The 21,414-nt window shown below is 42.7% G+C and overlaps 1 protein-coding gene across 1 annotated transcript in view; it reads left to right on the forward strand.

The window, feature by feature from the left end:
* The window catches only part of ADAMTS12 (ADAM metallopeptidase with thrombospondin type 1 motif 12), a gene marked incomplete at both ends in the record, with an annotated part of 398,160 nt that overhangs the window by 138,216 nt on the left and 238,530 nt on the right, over nt 1-21,414 (forward strand). The window contains one exon of the mRNA XM_079701994.1: nt 4,888-5,038. Coding sequence (XP_079558120.1) covers nt 4,888-5,038 — 151 coding nt within the window. The remainder of the gene's footprint in view (nt 1-4,887; nt 5,039-21,414) is intronic.

Here is a 21,414-nt window from a genome sequence, read left to right on the forward strand (position 1 = left end):
TATAGAACATCTCTGTCATCGCAGGAAGTTCTATTTGACAGCACTGTTTTAGGAGGTAGGGACCAGATCTGTATTGCTGCAAAACCTGCCTGGCACATGTGTGGCCAGGTGGATGCAGCAGAGAATGTCTTCCTGGCTTGAGCTTTACCTAGGGCTACCAAGACTAACATGCAAAATCTTTGTGAATCAATGACATTACCAGTTTACACTCCCCATTGGCTCCATGGGGGCCAGTCAGGGAGCTCTTGGCATCAGAGCAGAGGGGAGGTTATTCCTGGAGGAATCTTCCCAGTGGTCTCATCTCTGTATGCTGAGGCTTCTGTCCTCCCTTGACTTCTGACTTAGGGTCCTGGCTGCATATTAAATGATAGAAAGTTTTTCTGCATCTTGCACCCCAGCAATAAAAAAGTTAATAACTCTGGAAGGCTGTAATGGCTTTAGGACTGGACCAGGTGTATTAGAGACTATAGGAGTTCAATCTTCTGCCTGTGCCCTCAAAAAGCATCTGCCCTCAATGGCCTTTGTCTCCCCTGGGACACGGCACTGGAATCTGTATCACCTAGGGAGGTACCTCCCCTCACCTTCTGCAAAGATGCTGTGTGAGGTGGGGAAGGGTCTGTGATACAGGACCTAAGTTCTGACCTCTAGGCCCAGTGACATCAAAGCTCATGGGCTAGTGTCTTGGGACATATGAACACTACACCTTTTTAAACACAAACATTCTAGTGCCTTGTTGTTCTCCTTTCTGCTATTTTATGGATATGAGTCTTATCTTCCTGGCTGGGTTGTAAACCTCGAGGGCAGGGGTCACTGCCCCTCTGAGAGCTCTTAGCACTGGGCTGGCCATGTGATAGATGCAGATTGATAATCAATAAGGGTGATTTGGGGGTCTGATTTTATCTTCTTTCCTGTGTATATAGTGAGCCACAGGTGACATCTTTCCCAGTGATCCATGCGCTATAATTGAGTATCTTGGGTACCTCTTTATCCCAAATTAGTTTTTTTCTGTTCTTGATTTCAGAATATGTTCATCATGTTGTCTTCATCACCATGGGAAGAAACAGATTGATTTGTTAACTTCTGAAATTTTCAAGTGAAAAAGGAATTTCTTTCCAGGACCGGTTGATGAGTTTTAGTGACAATGTTTCACTTCACACCTCCAGGGGGTGCCACTCACAGTTTTTTCTATGTGAAGAGCACCCCCTTGAGTTGTGCAACACAGGGCCCTGAGTGCTGGATTTGATAAATTCCCCCTATGTCTTTTACAATACCATTGTTTTTATTCTTTGGTGTGCCGTTTTCACCTGTGGTAAAACCTGAAGGCATGACAGCATAGGTTAGGTGACTCTTCAAGGTCTCTGGCCTTTGCAATTCTAGAACATTCTATTCACAAATTGCTTGTAAGACACTACCAGTTTCCCACTAGGAAAGATAAATTGATACTAAAGACTCTTAAGCTTCTTCCCCCTCCTTCCTTAGCAGAGGGCAGTAGAGGTTCAATGCCAAATGACTCATGCTAAGGTAGCTCAGTCCTTTGTCTCATCCCCACTGGTTGGGACGAGTAGGAAGCAGTATGAAGAGTCTGGTTTAATGGGCCTTGAGAAATCCCCCTCCCTTAAATTTCTTCCATTGACCAGTCCCTAACACTCGATACGAACTAGAAGACATTATTTTTTTTGTATATCAAGTAATGCTTCCTGTAAAGAATTAAGGATAGGTTTAAAACAAATGTATTAGTGTTGGAAATCAGAGTAAGGTTACCCTTGGGGATGATATTGACTGGGAAGAGAAACAGGAAGTTTCTTGGCTGCTGGGAATGTTCTGTTTCTGCATTTAGATGTGCCCTCTATGAAAGATTTATGGGACTTTACAGTTATAACTTGCATATCTTTCTGTATGTTTACAATGCTTCAAAATACAGCTTATTTAAAACAATTCTTAGAAGAGAGCCTCAGGAAGCATTCACAGACATTTATAACTTAGTTAAAACAAGGAGGTGAGTTTATTTCCAAAGGACAGTTAGCAGTGTGCTGGGATACTGGATACTGACAGGAAGAAGAGGAGATGATGGAGGTAAAAGGGCAAACTTGTCCGCTTTGAGCTTCTGCCTGGGGCTCATCTCGCTCTGGTTCTTCCGGGAACCTGTTCAAGCCCCCAGTGAATTGGATACCTTGTCCTCAAGTCCATTCTCATTCTCCTTCAAAGATATAAGAGGTGAGCCGTTTGTAGAGAAGACTGGAACGAAGAGCACCTTCTTTGGTCCAGATCCAGAGCTGGTAGTGAAAGAAGATGGTTCTCTTGGCAGTTAGCTTCAGGGAGAGAGTGGAGCCAGTCCTTCCTTCCAGTGGAAAGAAAACCAGTGTATGCTCTAACCAGAGCATGACCTGGCTCTGGTTAGATGAGAAGAGACCAGTGACCCATGGCCATTTGGGTACCAGGTGTACAAAGCTCTGTGGTTATATGTTGGGGAAGAGGGGAGGTGCAGAGCTCAGCTGGGAAATCTTCCCGCCTCACTCTCCCTGAACCAGCGATGTCCCTTCATCCCCTATCCTGTCCCTTCCCTTCTCTGTGACACACATGGGGTCCTGGGGCCAACAGCCCCACTTGCATATGAGCAGATGTTCTGTTTCCCCTCCAGCTGGTGGGTCACCCAGCTCTCCTAAGTCTCCATCCAGCTTCTGAGAAATATTTAGGCTGTACAGGTGATTTCCAGGTACACACTGGCAAAGCTGGCCTTGTGCAGGAACGGAAATGGAAGGAAGCCTTTAAGAAAATGCTTGTTTGGCTTTCAGACACCCTCATTCATAGTGCCCATAAAATAGTTATTATGTTCTCAACTGGCACCCCATCTGTTTCTTCTGCACCACCTGGGTCCAAAATTTGAGGCTGGAGAAATACCAATATATCCTTCTTGTTGATGTTATTTTTTTTCTTCAAGGACTTTAGTATTAGTTTGATGGCAGTTGCACAAAGGGACCCCACGCCAGCCATCCCCGAGGAGTCCTTGCCTTCTATTTTGTTTCCATGGAACAAATGAGCTTCATTAGCAATAGGCCCACCATCTCTTTGTGTCCCTGGTCTTTGTCTCAGAGTAGAAATAGAACCCAATCTCAGTCCTGCATAAGTCTGTTTCCAGCTAGTTTATTGTAGTCTGGACCTTGTCAGTGCTTCCTGTCCCAGAGGTTTTTCCTCAAAGAAAGAGGCTGAGGAAAAAAAATATCATGTCTCCTAAGAAATGCCAGCAAATTTGAAGTCAGATATAACTGCTTCTGGAGTTGGTAGTTAAAATAATACCACCCTGCATTTGTAAAGCAGTTCGCATGGCACTTTGATAAGCTTCAGCTCATTTGCTTCTCCTAACAGCCCTATGAGGTGGTAGGCATTATCCACATTTTACAGGTTGGGTGACCCATTCATGGTCACACAGCTATTCATATGACTTTCAGTAAAGTGTTCCTTTTTTTCTGTTCTCCCTGTTATCAAAGATACTTTAAGGTCAGTGATCAAAATAGGAAGCCAATTGTGAGGTTTATGTTTAGATCTGGTTGTATTACTGGTACAGTGCAGCAAACGTTTTGGAAAGACCCCCAAGTCAAAGCCTGTTCAACAGAGAGCATCTCCCTTCACAGAGCCACTGTTGCCTCCTGACCCCACTCACCCCATCTTCAGACTCGTCTGTGTAGCAGAGCATCCCCAGCTTGCTGACATGTGGTGAGGGACCTTGAACTTTGGGACCTGTTCATATTTTTCCTAACCTCAAACTTTCCAGGTTTATTTTTGCAAACTTAATATTCATTGAACTGCTATATTGACTCCGGAGACCCTGAGACAATGAAAAGCCGTAAAATCTGAGATCTGGCAAGAGTCTAATAACAGACAAGACTGCGGGCCATGCCCTTTTCTAGGAGCTTCGCATGTATTAACTCATTTAATCTTCACAGCATCCCTTGGTTATCCCCATTTTTCAATTGAGAAGGCTTAACCTGAGCAAGTCATTTGTCCCAAATCACAGAGCTAAAAAGTGGAGGAGCTGGGATGTGAACCCGGGTTAATTCCAGAGTCTGAGCTCTTGGTCACCTCAAGGTGAAGCTGCCAGGAGGGCGTCGAGGGCAAGCCCTCTTTTTCATCAATATAGAATTCACATCCTGAGAGCTAAGTCCATCCTAGGAGATCATTGGCAAAGCAATTTCTAAACATCTTAAATGGGCACTAGGAAATTTTCCCAAAGAGAAAACAGAGTTGTCAGCTATACCGCTTCTAGACCTGACCTCCAAAAAGAGTTACTCATTGCCCAGCATTCTCCAACTTATGACTGATTCCCATATCTGTGAAATGAGAGTGCCCTCTTTAGACTCTTGGAAACTCAGGCTCAGATCAGGGCATTAGTATTATATTTCTTTGTTTCCTTAAGAGCAGAATGGCATTACACACTTCAAGTCAAACTGCTACTCACTTACAGGTAAATGTTCCCAAAGGTTGCCAATGAAATATGGATTATAAGTACCAGTTCCATAACAGGGCAACCGGGAAGCACTGGTTCCTAATTTAAGATTCATAGATATCCAGCAATGAGTTATAGGGGTAGAGGGAATCCACGAACCTGAAAAATTGTATGCTACCTTTGGATATGTGTGTATATATACACTTTTTTCATTAGCGTCTCAAAGGGATCATGACCCCAAAACATTTAATAACTAGGACTATGAAGACATTTCACTAAATTATTTACGTGTAGCTCTTCTGCGAGATCAAATGGCGGACGATGAAAGCACCGGTCTTATGAGTTTCAGGGCTCATCATAATCTATATAATTTTCACTTTACTAATTTTCTTTGCCTCAGTAAAGAATTGATCCAAATAAAACCTTTGTACTGCATGTATTTACAGACTGGATTTTTCCATCTGCCACATGGAGACTTTTTCATTGAGCCTGTCAAAAGTCATCTGCTGGCTGAGGGAGTATACCACCCACATGTCATGTACAGGAGGCAGAGGCTGGGCGTCCCAGAGATGAAGGAGCCAACCTGCGGATTAAAGGGTACTGTGACTTAATCTCCTCACTGGATGGAGGAGTTTGTTCTGTTCTATTATTGTTTATTTTTACAATGAGACCTGCTCTTCTTCAAATCTGTTATCTCTTCCCCATTCTGTGGCCAGAAGATATGTACCCTTGTACCCTTCACTTCTCTGTACTCAAGTCTCTGTATTCTTAACGGGAAAGGAGAAAGGTATCTCTTACATCCTTGCCACATTGGTTGATGGTATTCATAATGGTAAATTTTTTTTAAGCTTCTTCTGAATCCCTTGGAGGAAAATAGTTTAAATTACAAACTATGCTTTGTAGTATCAGCAATGTTATAATACATTAGCATGGAATATTACTAGACAGCTTGTCATATCTGCATATGGAAAGCAGATTTAAATATTTGATGATGCTGATAATGATGTGTGAAGAGGAACGGAGAAAATATCAACACGTTATCAAATGATGAATTCAGCTAAGGTTCTTTTGGCTGTGTTTTGTTTGTAGTCCACTGCAAAGTATGTTATCTGACCCCGTGCCTTGGGAATGATCTGAACTGCTCCTCTCTGCCTTGTACTAAAGAGTTTCAGGTAGTTTTCAGAGCTAAACTGACCCAAGTTATTTCTTTGCGATGCCCATATTCTCTTTAATATGTAGGAGATAATAGTAATGCATAAAGGGCCACTGGAAATTGGGACTGTAAAAAATTATTATTTAGTTTCTCCTTTCTTCAGGGGAAAAAAATAGTGGACTAGGGAGACAGTTAACAAAAGGAATCCATAATAATATTTATGTGTCTTAAGGATTTAGAAACCATGGACCTCAAAGGGAAAATAGATGAGGAAGGAATTAGGGATAGTAGATTCTGATAAGGGTTTCAGAGGACTCAGAACTTGAGCTTTGCCAAGAAGGAGAAAGAAAGGACAAGGGGAGGAGTAATTTCTCTGCAGACATCATCCAGACCCTAAGATAGATGATAACTTTCCTGGGAGTTTCTTCTGTAATCTTAGCAGAGTATGTAAGCAATAAGAAATTTTTTTTTTTTTTGGTACGCGGGCCTCTCACTGTTGTGGCCTCTCCCGTTGCAGAGCACAGGCTCTGGACGTGCAGGCTCAGTGCCATGGCTCACGGGCCCAGCCGCTCCGCGGCATGTGGGATCCTCCTGGACTGGGGCACGAACCAGTGTCCTCTGCATCGGCAGGCGGACTCCCAACCACTGCGCCACCAGGGAAGCCCAATAAGAAATTTTTGAGTCTATATTATCTGTATACAAAAATGGACAGCTGCTTAAATTCCTTTACTTTAATAAGCTATTGGAACTCTGACCTAAATTAGATAACTTACTATCTAAATCTCCTTCCAGAAAGCACCAAGAGAAGAGATGCATCATCTGGTCAGTCTGATTGATTGAGGTACCATTCCAGATAATTTAGTTTCAGTGTGAAATTTTAGGACTCTGTCACCAACCCAATCATCTGGAAGGATTGGAATAGTTGGAATAATTGCCCAACTCCTATTAATAATTGCCCAATTCTTATTAATCTTGGGTGATGGATGACACTTTGTATGTGTGATTTGATAGTTTTTAGATCACTAGGTAATTAATATGGCAGAGGAAGTTACTAGGACAGTGAGTGAATTTGGCTGGGTAATTGCTCCTGTAGGCATGGTTGCTCTGTGAAATGAGTTAGGCTATTCCTCATCCACCCACTTGAACCCATTCTCTCTTTTATAACTCCCTTGTTGAGGTAGAGTTGAGTAATAACGTGTTGAGAATGGCATGTGTTTAGTCATAAAGGCAGAAGAGATGAATAGGAAAAGAATGAGGTTTACAAATGTGATGCACCCAATAGGTCACACACAATACCACGTTATAGTGCTTGCAATACCATTTCATAATTGTGCTTCTAGGCCAACCTTAAGACCTACCACTACTATGAAACCTTCTCTGGTTAATCCCACCTTGGAGCAGTCTTTGCATTGTGAATTTCTCCACACACATCTTCTAAAAGCTACTCTCTTATACTTCTTTAAAACCCAGAATGTCAGAAGTGAACAGCTTTGTCAGAAGGACCTTTGAGAGTGCCTAATGTAGCCTCTTTCTCTCACCAAAGAAGCAATTGTGGCTCACAAGGGATGAGGGAGTGAATTTTCAAAAGCGTCGAGGCAGTTGGTGTTTAGAATATAACCAAGCTCCTAAGTCAAGGTTCTATCATACCTCGGGCTTTATACTCTGTCATGTTTATTCTTTAAGTCTTCCTTGAATATAAATCTTGTTTTATCAACTACCTGGAAAGCCCCATTAGAGTAGGAACTCCCTTCCCAAACAGTATGTAACATAGTGTCAGGTGCAAACTGGAAAATCAGTAAATCATTGAAATGAAATGAAAAGTGACTTGTAGCCACATAGATGAATCTAGAGTGTGCTGGCATCCAGTCCACATAACATAACAGAAGAAAGAAATGTGCGATTTCTAGATGTTAAGGAAGTGTCAGTTCTTTGTGACGATCTCCCTCCCTAAGACAATAATTGTGACTCAATACTAAAATGACAGCTAGAGATTGCAGAATAAGCTAATGTGCTTGTGATTATTCTTAAAGTATACTTGACATTTGGAATTTAAAAATCTTAGTATACTGAAATGTGCTTGGTCGCCCCAAAACAGGTAATTGCAGTGTTCTTGTACCATGTTACCCTGCAGAGGGGATGAAATTCACCGACACTAGGCATGTCATTAGCCACGTTAAGGTACACCTCGTGCTTAGGGAAGTCAGTGCTGCCAGATTGAATTACTGTGATTGTACCAAGAAAGACCACCTTTCCTTGTGTAAAACATTCCTTCTTCGTAATGTTCAAAACAGGAACACCCTTGGTATTGAAAAAAAGATGTACTTTAAAAGTACTCTAGTACTTCAGGAGAGAAAGTGTATCAATTACTTTCCCCTAAAATGTGTCCCCTCACTTATGTTTATTTCCCAAATAGAAAGGTACTCAGGAATTTCATAATAAGTCCCTTTTCAATATGGCCCAATGTAATTAACTCCTTTTTTTCCCTCAGAACTTTAATGTGATACTATTTTGTTATCAATTTGATCAATTTGAACTAAAATTTCTTAAGCAGTTTTGTTTGCTGTTCTGAACCTTGTATTTGCTGGCCCTATCAAAGTTCTTGTTTACTCCAACTTTCTGGAATCCGTGTTAAATCATGGGAAAATACAACTTGCCGGAATTAAATCTAGAGCACATTTCAAAACCTCATTTTACAGACATTGACAAGCTCCCTTCTCTTAGGGTTTTTGATGGCAATGTATCACACTGGGACTTGAGTGGCTCTTAGATGGAAGTATCCAGGGGAAGTATGGTTTTTGGAACCTGGGGAAGAGGAGTCAGATAGGTCAGATGACAACAGTTGCAGGGTCATCTACGGCAGAAGGGGTCCAGGTAGGTAAAATCAGGGTTTGGGATTTCATGCATCAGGACACTAGGCTAGAAACACAGGGTCTGTTTCCTGACATGCGTTTTTTTTTTTTTTCTTTCTTTTTTATTTTTTGACATCTTTATTGGGGTATAATTGCTTTATAATGGTGTGTTAGTTTCTGCTTTATAACAAAGTGAATCAGCTATGCATATACATGTATCCCCATATCTCCTCCCTCTTGCATCTCCCTCCCACCCTCCCTTTCCCACCCCTCTAGGTGGTCACAAAGCACCGAGCTGATCTCCCTGTGCTATGCAGCTACTTCCCACTAGCTATCTATTTTACATTTGATAGTGTATATATGTCCCTGCCACTCTCTCACTTCGTCCCAGCTTACCCTTCCCCTTCCCCATGTCCTCAAGTCCATTCTCTACGTCTGCGTCTTTATTCCTGTCCTGCCCCTAGGTTTGGCATGCATTTTTGTGTTCAAAATTTATTCATTCATTCAACAAGTATCTGTTGGGTATCTTTTTACGTCTGGTGTTCTCCTAGGTTCTGTGGGTACAGTTGTGAATAGGATATAAATCTTGGTCTGAAGAGCTGACAGCCTGGATATAGGATGTGGGTAAGTAGGGATCTGGTCCAGGTTTTATCTTTAAAATATGTAATAAGACCATGAAAGGAAATGAAATTTTAATATATGTATTGGGCTTTTTGTTACACCACATTGTGTTTGTGCCAGGACATGTAGCTGTAATTCATTCATTTTCTCCGTTGTAGATAGTCCGTTATGTGACTCTTCCACTTGGACTAGTCTCCTGTGAGTGGATCTGACCTGCTTCCAGTTTGGGGCTATTATACATTATGCTGCACAGACCATCTTGTACATGTTTTTTAGAACACAGATTCATACGGTTTTCCAGGGCATATACCTAGTAGTGGAATGAAATCATTATCTCATAGGATATATACATCTATGACATTACCAGGTGATGCAAAAAGGCTTTCCAAAGTTGTTCAAGAGCAGTGAATCTAATAGTTCCTATTGTTCCATATTCTGTCTAATACTCGATATTCTCACTTACAAATTTTGCCAGTCTGGTGAATATGAAGTGGTATCTCTTTATGCTCAAAGTTGAAGTTACACATATTCCATGGTGGAGTTGGGTCCCAAATCTATGGCTTGTGGCTATAGATTCTCCATGAATAGTTTTCTACCCTGTACTCAGAGTTGAAGCCCCGAGAGCCAAGTTTAGGTTTGCTTACTTTGTTCTTTGTTTTCTGGTTCACATTTCCACTCAGTGGATCCTAATCTGACTTTTCACCTATGTGAGTCCTAAACTTGCCTCTTTTCTCCAGAGCAGAAGTAGGGAGCAGCAGTTGCCCCAGATCAGCAGTGAGCTCCATGCATCAATCGGGCTTAGCCAGAGAAGGAGAACCAGCAGGAAGTAGATATTAAGAGGATTATTGCAAGAAATTGGTTTACATGATAGTGGAGACTGGCTAGGCAAATCCAAAATCAGTGGGCAGGCTGTCAGGAAGGGCAGGCTGCAGCTTTCAGGCACAGGCTGAAGCAGCTGTCCATGGGCAGAATTTCTGCATCTAGGAAGTCTCAGCTCTGCTTTTAAGGTCTTTTAACTGATTAAACCAGGACTACTAGATTATCAAGAATAATCTTAAAGTCAACCAATTATGGACTTCCATCACAGCTACAAAATGCCTTCACAGCAGCACCCAGGTTAATGTTTGGTTGAATAACTGGGACTGTAGCCTAGCCGACTTGACACATAAAAAAGATCATCACACTGCATCTTTTACTTTTCTCTCTGAGTTTCTCTGATTTCTTTGTATTTTTCTTCTTTTGATTTTTGACCTCTAAGGACTTACCCCCTTTCTTAATGCTGTAAACTTTGTTAGGGGCTTAATACTGGGAGAGTTTTTCAGAATATCTAGTCTATCATATTGAAGTCCTGGGTGGATTCCTTACCTAAGTCATTTGGAAATCTTTGAGTTGCTTTTTAAGTGGGCTGCACAAATATCAAGTATTATAATAACATTAACAATCACTCATTAGAATTAGCATATCAGATCACTAATCTGATATCATGTTGGGAAGGTATTGTTTATAGTTTTGTTCCGATTTAATGGAAATTGAGTGAGTTGAAGATCTAAGCAATCACCATACTCCATGTTGAGTCTAAAATGCACTGTTGGTTTTCCTTGGCTAACAGCAAACTTTCTTGGTACAACCTGCCTGAGACTTATCTAGAATTTCTTGATTACCTGATTTCCTTATGATTATAACTTCTCTACAGTGATCCATGCTATTCCTTGCTATGAGGTAGTTAATATTTTAATTGTTGTTCTGTACTTTAAATTTTTTCTTTTAGTGAAGTGTCATGTTATTTTTGATTACCTGCTTTCAGGACTGGTAAGAGGATTGGCAAAGTGCTTCAAGCTTTTACTAGTGAGAGGACTGAGAAAACTGTTGGAGAGAATTTGGGGAAATACTTCATGTGTGAATGTATGGGAAGATAAAATGGTAACCCAGTGAGTTTTGTTTGCTTAGTAAAATCCAAGACCAAGACTACAGGAACTCAGAGCACCGACATCTCAGCACAGTTCTTTGTGGCAATGAGATACTCATTTATCCAGTCAAAAGCCTCTATTCATTAGCCAGATCTCACCACAGTAATTCCTTTCTTTGCATTTTCTCAGCACTTGACAATTTTTGACTCATTTCAGGTACATACATTCTCGCTCCCCAAACAGGAAACAGCTTCCCTAGGAAACATGACATCTGCTCATTTTACCTCCTGCAGTGCTCTGTGCTGAGCATGTGCTGTCAGAGTGGCTGGGACTGCACCCAAGTTTGGGTAGAATCTGGAAAGACAGAGAACACTGGGGAGTGCATGCTAGGCTGGGAAGGGGATTTGGATCAGTATGTGCAAAGGATCAGTTTCAACTAAAAGATGATTCTCTTATAGGGCAGAAAGTTTTAAGTTTGAAGAAGTGTTATGTGAGTTGTTAGCTATTAAACTCTACTTCACTTCCTACAACTCTGTAGGGAAACACGTGAGGTATCTTCATGAGTAGTGGCTCCTGGCTTTGCCCATGGTCATCCTTGTGCTTCCGTGTGACTTGGGTGGGGACGGGAGGAGGTTTATCCTGTTCTGACCAACCTCTGGCTTCTTCCTGCTGCCTGCAGAGACTGAGACAGTGGTCTCATCGCTCCATCCCACTCTGGTCTTCTCACCACTGGAGCCATCAGTGACCCTTACTGGACAGTGATACTGTCCCTAAAAAATGGATGACTCAGTCTCTAGCTTCAAAGCTCTGTGTGTCAAACAAACTCCTGGGTTTTCTTCTTTTATTCATGTCTTCAATCAACCCACATTACTAAGTCTTGTCATTTCTGCCACCTAAATAGTTTTCTAAATATGTCTGCCTTCAACCTCATAACCTCTCACTTGAATTACTGCAAAGTCTCCCTGCCCTTGATCTCGTCCATTATAAATTGGAGAAATATTTCTAATACATAAATCAGCTCATCTTTCTCCCATGCTGAAAGCTTTCCAGTGTACCCTCAGAATAAAGACCCAGCTGTTTAGTAAGTTTTAGGATCTCCTTCTCTGTGTGACTTTTGCCTTTTTCTCCAGTTTCATCTCTTATCACTCCAAATATAGCCTTACTATCCTGAACTAGTGTTTATTCCTCAAAGAAGCTGCCTCCAGCCCTTGCCCTTATGTTCCTTCTTCTGAAATATTTTCTCCCCAATGCTTTACTGACTCACTTCTGTTTTTCTCTAGGACTCACACATGACTTCCTTTAGAAAACCTTCTAGACTGCCCCTCCATCTGCATTAGGTGCCTTTCCTGTGACTATTATCACCGGTTACTTCCCCTGCCACAGGCTTTATCATATGATGAACATCTGTCTGTGTCGTTCGCTAGGCAATAAGATCAACAGTGATAAGAATCACATCTGCTCACTCACAGGTGTGTCCCCAAGATCTGGCAGAGTTTCTGGCCAGGGTAGGAACTTAAAAATGTTGAACTTCTAAGTATTGATTTTGTTTATCTTCTCAAAAAACCAGCTTTTAGTTTTATTGCTCTTTGCTATTGTTTCCTTCATTTCTTTTTCATTTATTTCTGATCTGATCTTTATGATTTCTTTCCTTCTGCTAACTTTGGGTTTTTTTTTTGTTGTTGTTGTTCTTCTTTCTCTAATTGCTTTAGGTGTAAGGTTAGGTTGTTTATTTGAGATGTTTCCTGTTTCTTAAGGTGGGATTGTATTGCTATAAACTTCCGTCTTAGAACTGCTTTTGCTGCATCCCATAGGTTTTGGGTTGTCGTGTCTCCATTGTCATTTGTTTCTAGGTATTTTTTAATTTCCTCTTTGATTTCTTCAGCAATCACTTGGTTATTAAGTAGTGTATTGTTTAGCCTCCATGTGTTTGTATTTTTTACAGATCTTTTCCTGTAATTGATATCTAGTCTCATAGCATTGTGGTCGGAAAAGATACTTGATATGATTTCAATTTTCTTAAATTTACCAAGGCTTGATTTGTGACCCAAGATATGATCTATCCTGGAGAATGTTCCATGAGCACTTGAGAAGAAAGTGTATTCTGTTGTTTTTGGATGGAATGTCCTATAAATATCAATTAGGTCCATCTTGTTTAATGTATCATTTAAAGCTTGTGTTTCCTTAATTATTTTCATTTTGGATGATCTGTCCATTGGTGAAAGTGGGGTGTTAAAGTCCCCTACTATGATTGTGTTACTGTCGATTTCTCCTTTTATGGCTGTTAGTATTTGCCTTATGTATTGAGGTGCTCCTATGTTGGGTGCATAAATATTTATAATTGTTATGTCTTCTTCTTGGATCGATCCCTTGATCATTATGTAGTGTCCTTCTTTGTCTCTTGTAATAGTCTTTATTTTAAAGTCTATTTTGTCTGATATGAGAATTACTACTCCAGCTTTCTTTTGATTTCCATTTGCATGGAATATCTTTTTCCATCCCCTCACTTTCAGTCTGTATGTGTCCCTAGGTCTGAAGTGGGTCTCTTGTAGACAGAACTTATTGACCATCTGTGCTGCATTTGGCAGCTTATTGGATACTTACATTTTACCTCAGTGGAGCCAGTTTAAGCCCTCAGAATAGCCATGCCTTCCTGAAGGAATTTAGTGGGTACTCTGATACCTCGTAATTGAACAGGAATATGTAAGACAAAGATGTGGCCTGAGGATGTAGCTGAAGACAACTACTTTGAATTCTTGTTTTGGAAAAAAGAAGAAGAAGAATGGGTGGATGGATGGATGGATAAATAAGAAAAAACAAGTGACATTTACCTACTCAACAAGCTCCTACTTTGTGCCCTACACTGTTCTAGAACTGGGGATACAATGGTGAACATAATATCGGTCCAGGCAGGAATGTAGAGAAGGGGGCCTGAGAGACCCATCAACTAGGGAGGAACAGGTGTGTTCTCTTGGTAGAGTAAAGAAGAGCAGATGCCTTGGAAGATGAGTGCGTCAGAGAGAACCAGGTCAGTCATCTGCAGTCACGTTAGCACTCCGACTGCTGGTCTCTGAACATAGAGCACACATGGTTTTCAGCTTCCTGTGGAGAGTGGGAAGACAAGTTCTCAGCTGGTCCACTAGGCAAATCGCTGGCATCCTTTCAGTCTCATTTCAAATGCTACCTCCTTGTGAGGTTCTCCCTCACCCCCATGTAGGACTGATGTGCCCCTTTCCTGAGCTCACTCTGTATCTTGATGTGGCCCCTGGTTGCCTTCTACCTTCCTTCCTGCCACTGTCCCCCTCATTCTCTGCCTCCTAGGCATTCCTGGGTGTGGGCTCATCCCAGGGCCTTTGCACTTATTGTTCCCTCAGCCTGGAATACACCTCGCCAAGATTTTTTTTTTTGTTTTTTTTTGCAGTACGCAGGCCTCTCACTGTCGTGGCCTCTCCTGTTGTGGAGCACAGGCTCTGGACGCGCAGGCTCAGCAGCCGTGGCTCACGGGCCTAGCTGCTCCGTGGCATGTGGGATCTTCCCAGACCGGGGCACGAACCTGTGTCCCCTGCATTGGCAGGCGGACTCTCAACCACTGCGCCACCAGGGAAGCCCTCCCCAAGATTTTTTCATGGCTCATTCTCTCATGCTCTTCAGGTCTCTGCTTAAAATCACCCAATGAAAGAAGCTTTCCTTGACCGCTAAGTTAGATAGCTTTCTCTCTGTCACTTTGTAAACCATTTCTCCTGCTTTAGTTATTTTCATAGCACTTGTCATCCTCTGATGTTATTTTATTTCTTTTTTTTTTTTTTTTTTTTTTTTTCAGTACGCCACAGCCTCTCACCGCTGTGGCCTCTCCCGCTGCGGAGCACAGGCTCCGGACGCGCAGGCTCAGCGGCCATGGCTCACGGGCCCAGCCGCTCCGCGGCATGTGGGATCCTCCCGGACCGGGGCACGAACCCGTGTCCCCTGCATCTGCAGGCGGACTCCCAACCACTGCGCCACCAGGGAAGCCCCTATTTTATTTCTTTATTCATTTATTGGTTTATTATCCATTTCTCCCCAACAAGAATGTAAGCTCCACCAGAGCAAACCCTTCCTCACTTTTGAATTCTACTGTATCCCTGATGTCTTGGACAGAGTCTTTCATAGTAAGCACCTGGTAAATATTGAATGAATAAGTAAACAAATGAATCATAGCTTCATTCACGATTGTTCTGTTGAACTTGTATTCTGTTTTCACCACGAGACTCATCTTTGCAGCCCAAGTGTCAGGGACACTTGAATCCTAAGGCCAGTGTCTGATGCATAATATTCGTTTGTTTGATAAATGTTTGTCCATTGAATGAGTGCATGATGTGTGTTTGCAGTGGGGTCCTGCAGGTGCGAGCAGGACACCCATCTTACCTGGGCTAGTGTCTCAGCGTTCCAGGAGTGCTCTGAGTCACTGAGTCAAGGCAAATGTGTTCTTTTGGAAGCGATTAATGTTAAGTGTGTGTTCATCCCACAGCTTGATTAATGCCAGTGTTTGGGAAAACAAACATTCCTACCCCCCACATCACAGTCCCATTTCTGTGCAGCAGCTGGAAGTCTCATTAAATAGCCACAAACTTGTTTCTTTATGGGGAAGGACGTTTACTTGTTAGATTTGAAATTAAATATTTGAAGAAATTATCAATGCACTTTATGTTCTAAATCCTCTCCTCCAAAGGCCCAGGAAGTAGATCCCCAGGCTGTTTCCTGGGCCAAGAAGCCAAAAATTAGAAGGTTCCAGTTTAATTTCCATTGGTTTGTGTGTCATTGATTGGCCTTCCTTCCTTCAGAAAATTTTAATTTGGTGCTTCCTAGGGACCAAATACTAAGGGACAAAACTCTGAACATTCCAAGTTGGATCCTGCCCTCACGGATTTATAATCTAGTGGGAGGAGAATTTAAAAATTCTAAAATTAGTGGGCACGAACATTGTGGCTATTAGAGTGTCTACAAGAGGCACTTGATTGATCAGGAGGTTTAGAGAAGGCCTCCCTGAGAGAAGCCATAGACTGCGTATAGGTTCTTAGGGAGCTGTTTTCCCTGAGATCACCTCTATAGAGTATCCAGCATTTGAGGAATGGTGTCTGTTAGCGATTGATTGTGTCCCCCCAAACTCATATGTTGAAGTTCTAACTCTTGGTACCTCAGAATGTGACTGTATTTGGAGATAGGATCTTTAAAGAGGAAATTAAATTCAAATAAGGTCATTAAGGTGGGCCCTAATCCAGTATGAGGAAAAACAAGAGGAAATTTGGACCTAGACAGACACAGAGGGAAGACCATGTGAAGACACAGGGAGAAGACAGCCAGCTACAAGCCAAAGAGAGAGGCCTTAGAGAAACCAACCCTGATAATACCTTGATCTTGGATTTCAAGCCTCCAGAGTTGTGAAGAAATAACTTTCTCTTGTTTTAGCTACTCAGCCTGTGGTACTTTTTTGCTGTGGTGGCCCTAGCAGGTTAATACAGTGTCTATTTGTTAGGCTACCTGCACAGTGATCCTCTAGTTCTTTCAGGCTGCTTTGAGCAGTTAGTTAGCTGTCTGAGCAACAGAAGATTGTACACAGAACAGTAAAGTTCAGTCAGGGCTAGCTTCATGGTGACTGGTGTAGTCTCACAGGGCCATACTCAGAAGAGGTCTGCCATCTTGAAATTCTTAATGGTTTTATCTTCGAATTTGTGCCTCGTAAGTGAAGTCTGATAGGATGATGGAGCAAGTGCTGTGGGCCTGGAGCCTCTGCTCTTACAGGTGACTCTTGCCACCTCCCTGCCTTCCTAGGATGGGTTCTCAGCCACTTTCTTGCCCCTTTGTGCCCAGTCCCTCCTGGCCTCCTGCTTTGCACCCTGACGCCACTTTCACTGCGACCCTGCCAGGGCAGTGACTAGGTTGCACCTGGGTGAGGGCAGAGGCCTGTGTTCCATAGCTGCCCTCTGCCCCCCAGTGGGAGCCTGGGCATGCACTCAGAGGTTCAAGTTGGAGTGTGCATCCCACAGTGTCTTGAGGTGAGGTGACAGCAGTCCTCCCCACCCCAAGCTGACATGCGGCAGGTGGCTAGGAAGGGGACTTCTCATCCCCTTCCCGTTCAGGTACTGAACATATCCCGGGGTGCTGTTGGAAGTTCCTTGGTGGTCGCCCATCTGCTGTGGGTTCAGGTGGTGGGCCGTGGGAAGGAAAGATTGAGGTCCCTGCCCCTGGCCAGGGCCCTGTGTTTTCATTTTGTGATGCACTCTGCAAATCATGTGGCTGGCCCTGGGTTTAAAATTGCTTTGCTTGCAAAAGATTAAAGTGAATCTGATGCATATTTTTCCCCCACTTTATTTTTTCCCCCACTTTATTTTTTATTGAGATATAACTGACATATAACATTTAGTTTCAGGTAAACAACATAATGATCTGATGCTTGTGTATATTGCAAAATGATCGCCACTAGAAAAATGGTACAGATGAACCTATTTGCAAAGCAGAAATAAAGTGAATCTGACACATATTAATGGAGATTACTTATAATTAGCCAGAGGTAGAAAGCAATCATTATGCATCATTATTTTTAGTTTTGCCCATATACAGGCAAACGAGTTTTACATTTTTCTCTTTTCACAGTAGGATTTAGAGAGAAATGGACTGGAAATTGGGAGAACCACGTTCTATGCCACTTCTGTCGTTATGTAACTTAGATAAGTTACAGGAACCCCAGCTTCCATTTGCTTATCAGTAAGATGAAAGGGTTGTGGAAGATCTTAGCAGATTCTTTTAACTCTCATATGTTATGACTATGTTGCTGTTTCTATCCTGCAGTATCTAGAAACAAAGCATTGTTGACATTCTTCATTCATACCAGTGTGGTTTAACATGACACAAGGGTTTGTACACACTGGTGTCTCCCACTTAAACAGCGAAGATCTTTAAACCGTATATATATTTATATATTTTATTGAAGTATAGTTGATTTACAATGTTGTACTTATTTCTGCTGTGCAGCAAAATGATTCAGTTATACATACATACATCCTTTTTTATATTCTATTCCATCATGTTTTATCACAGGATATTTAATATAGTTCCCTGTGCTCTACAGTAGGACCTTGTTTATCCATTCTGTACATAATAGTTAACATCTGCTAACCCCAAACTCCCAATACCTCCCTCCCCCCACCCCCCTTGTCAACCACAAGTTTGTTCTCTATGTCTGTGAGCCTGTTTCTGTTTCATAGATAGGTTCATTTGTGTCATATTTTAGATTTCACATATAAGTGATATCATCGGTATTTTTCTTTGTCTTTCTGACATACTTCACTTAGTATGATAATCTCTAGGATCATCCATGTTGCTGCAAATGGCATTATTTCATTCTTTTTTATGGCTGAGTAATATTCCATTATATATATGTACCACATCTTCTTTATCCATTCACCTGTCGATGGACATTTACTTTGTTTCCATGTCTTGGCTACTGTAAACAGTGCTGCTATGAACATAGGGGTGCATGTATCTTTTTGAATTATAGTTTTGCTCGGTTATATACCCAGGAGTGGGATTGCTGGATTATATGGTAGTTCTGTTTTTAGTTTTTTGAGGAACCTCCATATTGTTTTCCATAGTGGCTGCACCAACTTACATTCCCACCAACAGTGTAGGAGAGTCCCCTTTTCTCCACACCCTCTCCAGCATTTGTTATTTGTAGACTTTTTAACGATGGCCATTCTGACCAGTGTGAGGTGGCACCTCGTTGCAGTTTTGATTTGCATTTCTCTAATAAGTAGCGATGTTGAGCGTCTTCAAATGTTGAAGCTCTTGACCCACCTCTTAGGTATCCCTAGGGCCTGGCTCCCAAGTGCTCTCTCCTTGCAAGCCTTCTGCCCGTTTATACCCTTGCCCCATCCCAAACCGCCACACCTGGAACAGAAGCACAGGCTTCACCCATCCCTCCCTTCACCCTTCCCCTGACCCAGGAGAGCCAGCCAGGACCAGCATTTTGGAGGCCTTAAGCTGGGGCCACAGAACTTCAGGGTCCTGAGTTAGTGGATGTTTCTGGTCCATCCTCATGAGTCAGTGTGTCAAAGGGAAGGAGGGGCAGTCCAGAACCGAGTCTGGACCCGAGATCTAATACCTGGGAGAGGAGAGAGGTGAGGGCATGAATGTTAGCAAGATTAGAGGGTCTACTTACCCAGGCATGGCTCTAGCGTGCGTTTGTGCGTGCACACACACATACACATGCACGCACACACACATTTCTCTTGAAATGTGGTGCTTAGTTAAAAAGCCCCATATATATTTAAGTGATGTCAAGTATAGTGGGCCTGTTATTCTAAGTTCAGAACCTCATGTTTTAGCTACATTCAGCCTGAGTGGTGTGTGTGTTGTGTGTAGATGTGTTTAAACACACCCATCCCACACTTTTGGCCCCAGGAGGCAAAGACAGCTTGCTCAGCTGTGATGACTCAGGGTTTTGTGGACGTTCTTTCCATTCTCGTTAAATATTCCACCCCGAAAAGCCCAGTGTATTCTCTCGTCAACAGAGGAGTTCTTTGTTTAATTTAACTGAGGAGGGAGAGTCCAAACTCCTCAGAAAAAAAAGGCTTCCCTTGCTGAGAAACCGTGCGAGGAATAGTGCCAGTGTCAACTCTGCCAGCAGCACCCAGCACGGGGGCCGCATCTCCCAGGGGATTGCAGCTGCTGAAGCGCATAGAAAGGGGCAGGAGGATCATGGTCCTTGAGGCCACTTCCTCCCCACTCCACCCTCAGGAAACATTTAGTCACGAGTCAGCCCCTCTCATCAGCTGCTCTGGAACCCCAAACCTTGGCCCTTTAGTGCTTTCTCCCAATGGGGCCAGCGTGCACTGAGACATTGAGGACTGTCCTTCCTCAGCCAGTTCAGTGCCCTGATGCAAAGCCTGCCCCGCAGTGACTCCCATGGTGCCCATGTTGATGTGCAGAAGACAGACAGATGTCAATGCAGGTCTGCTACGAAGATCAGTTGATACAATATCTGCGATTATGAAGCATCCCTAACCAAGGGACAGGGCAGACCTCGGATGTGAGCAATGAGAGCCAGAAGCTTTTTTCTCGTTAGCTCTATCAGGCTTCAGATCTCTCTTGGCCTCATTTCTCCTAGGAATACACAGGAGATGTGCCAGATTGAGAGAATCAAAGACACTTCTAATCTGCACACCTTCTACTTCTGGGGAACAGCTTCAATCAAAAGTGGGCGATTAGTGTTAGGGAGAAGGGAAGCAAAAGCTCACTGATCAGAGCTTCAGGCTGAGAAACAAACAAACAAACAAAAAATCAAAGGACAGTCCCCAGGGACTGAGTAGTGGTTTGACCTGCTCATGTTTCTGGTTCCAGGAGTGACATGAGTTTGGTAAGAGTGCGGGTTGTGGCCTTCCAAGGGGAGAGGTCAGTGTCAAAATGCAATGGCTCCGTCTCACACACCTTCCACTAGCACCATATTGGGATGGATTCTCTGGGATCTTCTTTGAGTTTCAAGGGACTTCTTTAGGATTCCGGTTTTTGTTGACCATATCTGTGTCCACATTAGCCTGGGGTCAAGGTGAAGCCTCAGCAGTTGAACTAGGCAAGTTTGCATTTCCACAAGCTGACCGACCTTTGGCCAGTGGCTATTTTCCTACTCCTGTTGCATCCTGTTTCTATTTTCTCATCTGTAAACTGTGGATAATGAACATTTCTTACTGAGGTGGGGTAGGGTGAGGTCAGTGGGAGCTACAGGCTCGTAGTTCCTGAGCTGCAATTCTAAATTCCAGAGACTGCTGAAAATCAAAAGTCTCTCAGTGAATATTCAGTAAACTTACTTTGTGGCAAAATGTTACCTGAATTGATATGAGGCTGTATGATTTTCATTTATCCTACTGAGACTAGTTGTGCATTTTGTTGCAGACGTATCAATGTGTTTGATTTCGGGGTACCACCCTAGACCTTGCTAGGGATGTTCAGTAATATAGAGAATATGATCCTAATTGTTTTTGTTTGTCTGTTTGTTTGTTTTTACATCTTTATTGGAGTATAATTGCTTTACAATGGTGTGTTAGTTTCTGCTGTATAACAAAACACTTCCTTTATCAGGAAGTGTTTTTGTAAGGATTAAAAGAGCTAAGCATGTTCAACATATTAAAGTAAGTGCTCAATGCATATTAGTGGTTCTTTCACATTTATTGTTACTAAAAAAATTTTATTAGGGCTTCCCTGGTGGCGCAGTGGTTGAGAATCTGCCTGCTAATACAGGGGACATGGGTTCTAGCCCTGTTCTGGGAGGATCCCACATGCCACGGAGCAACTAGGCCCATGAGCCACAACTACTGAGCCTGCGCGTCTGGAGCCTGTGCTCTGCAACAAGAGAGGCCGTGATAGTGAGAGGCCCGCGCATCGTGACAAAGAGTGGCCCCCGCTTGCCACAACTAGAGA

Source organism: Hyperoodon ampullatus (genome assembly GCF_949752795.1).
Source record: "Hyperoodon ampullatus genome assembly, chromosome: 4".
Classification (NCBI taxonomy): Eukaryota; Metazoa; Chordata; class Mammalia; order Artiodactyla; family Ziphiidae; genus Hyperoodon; species Hyperoodon ampullatus.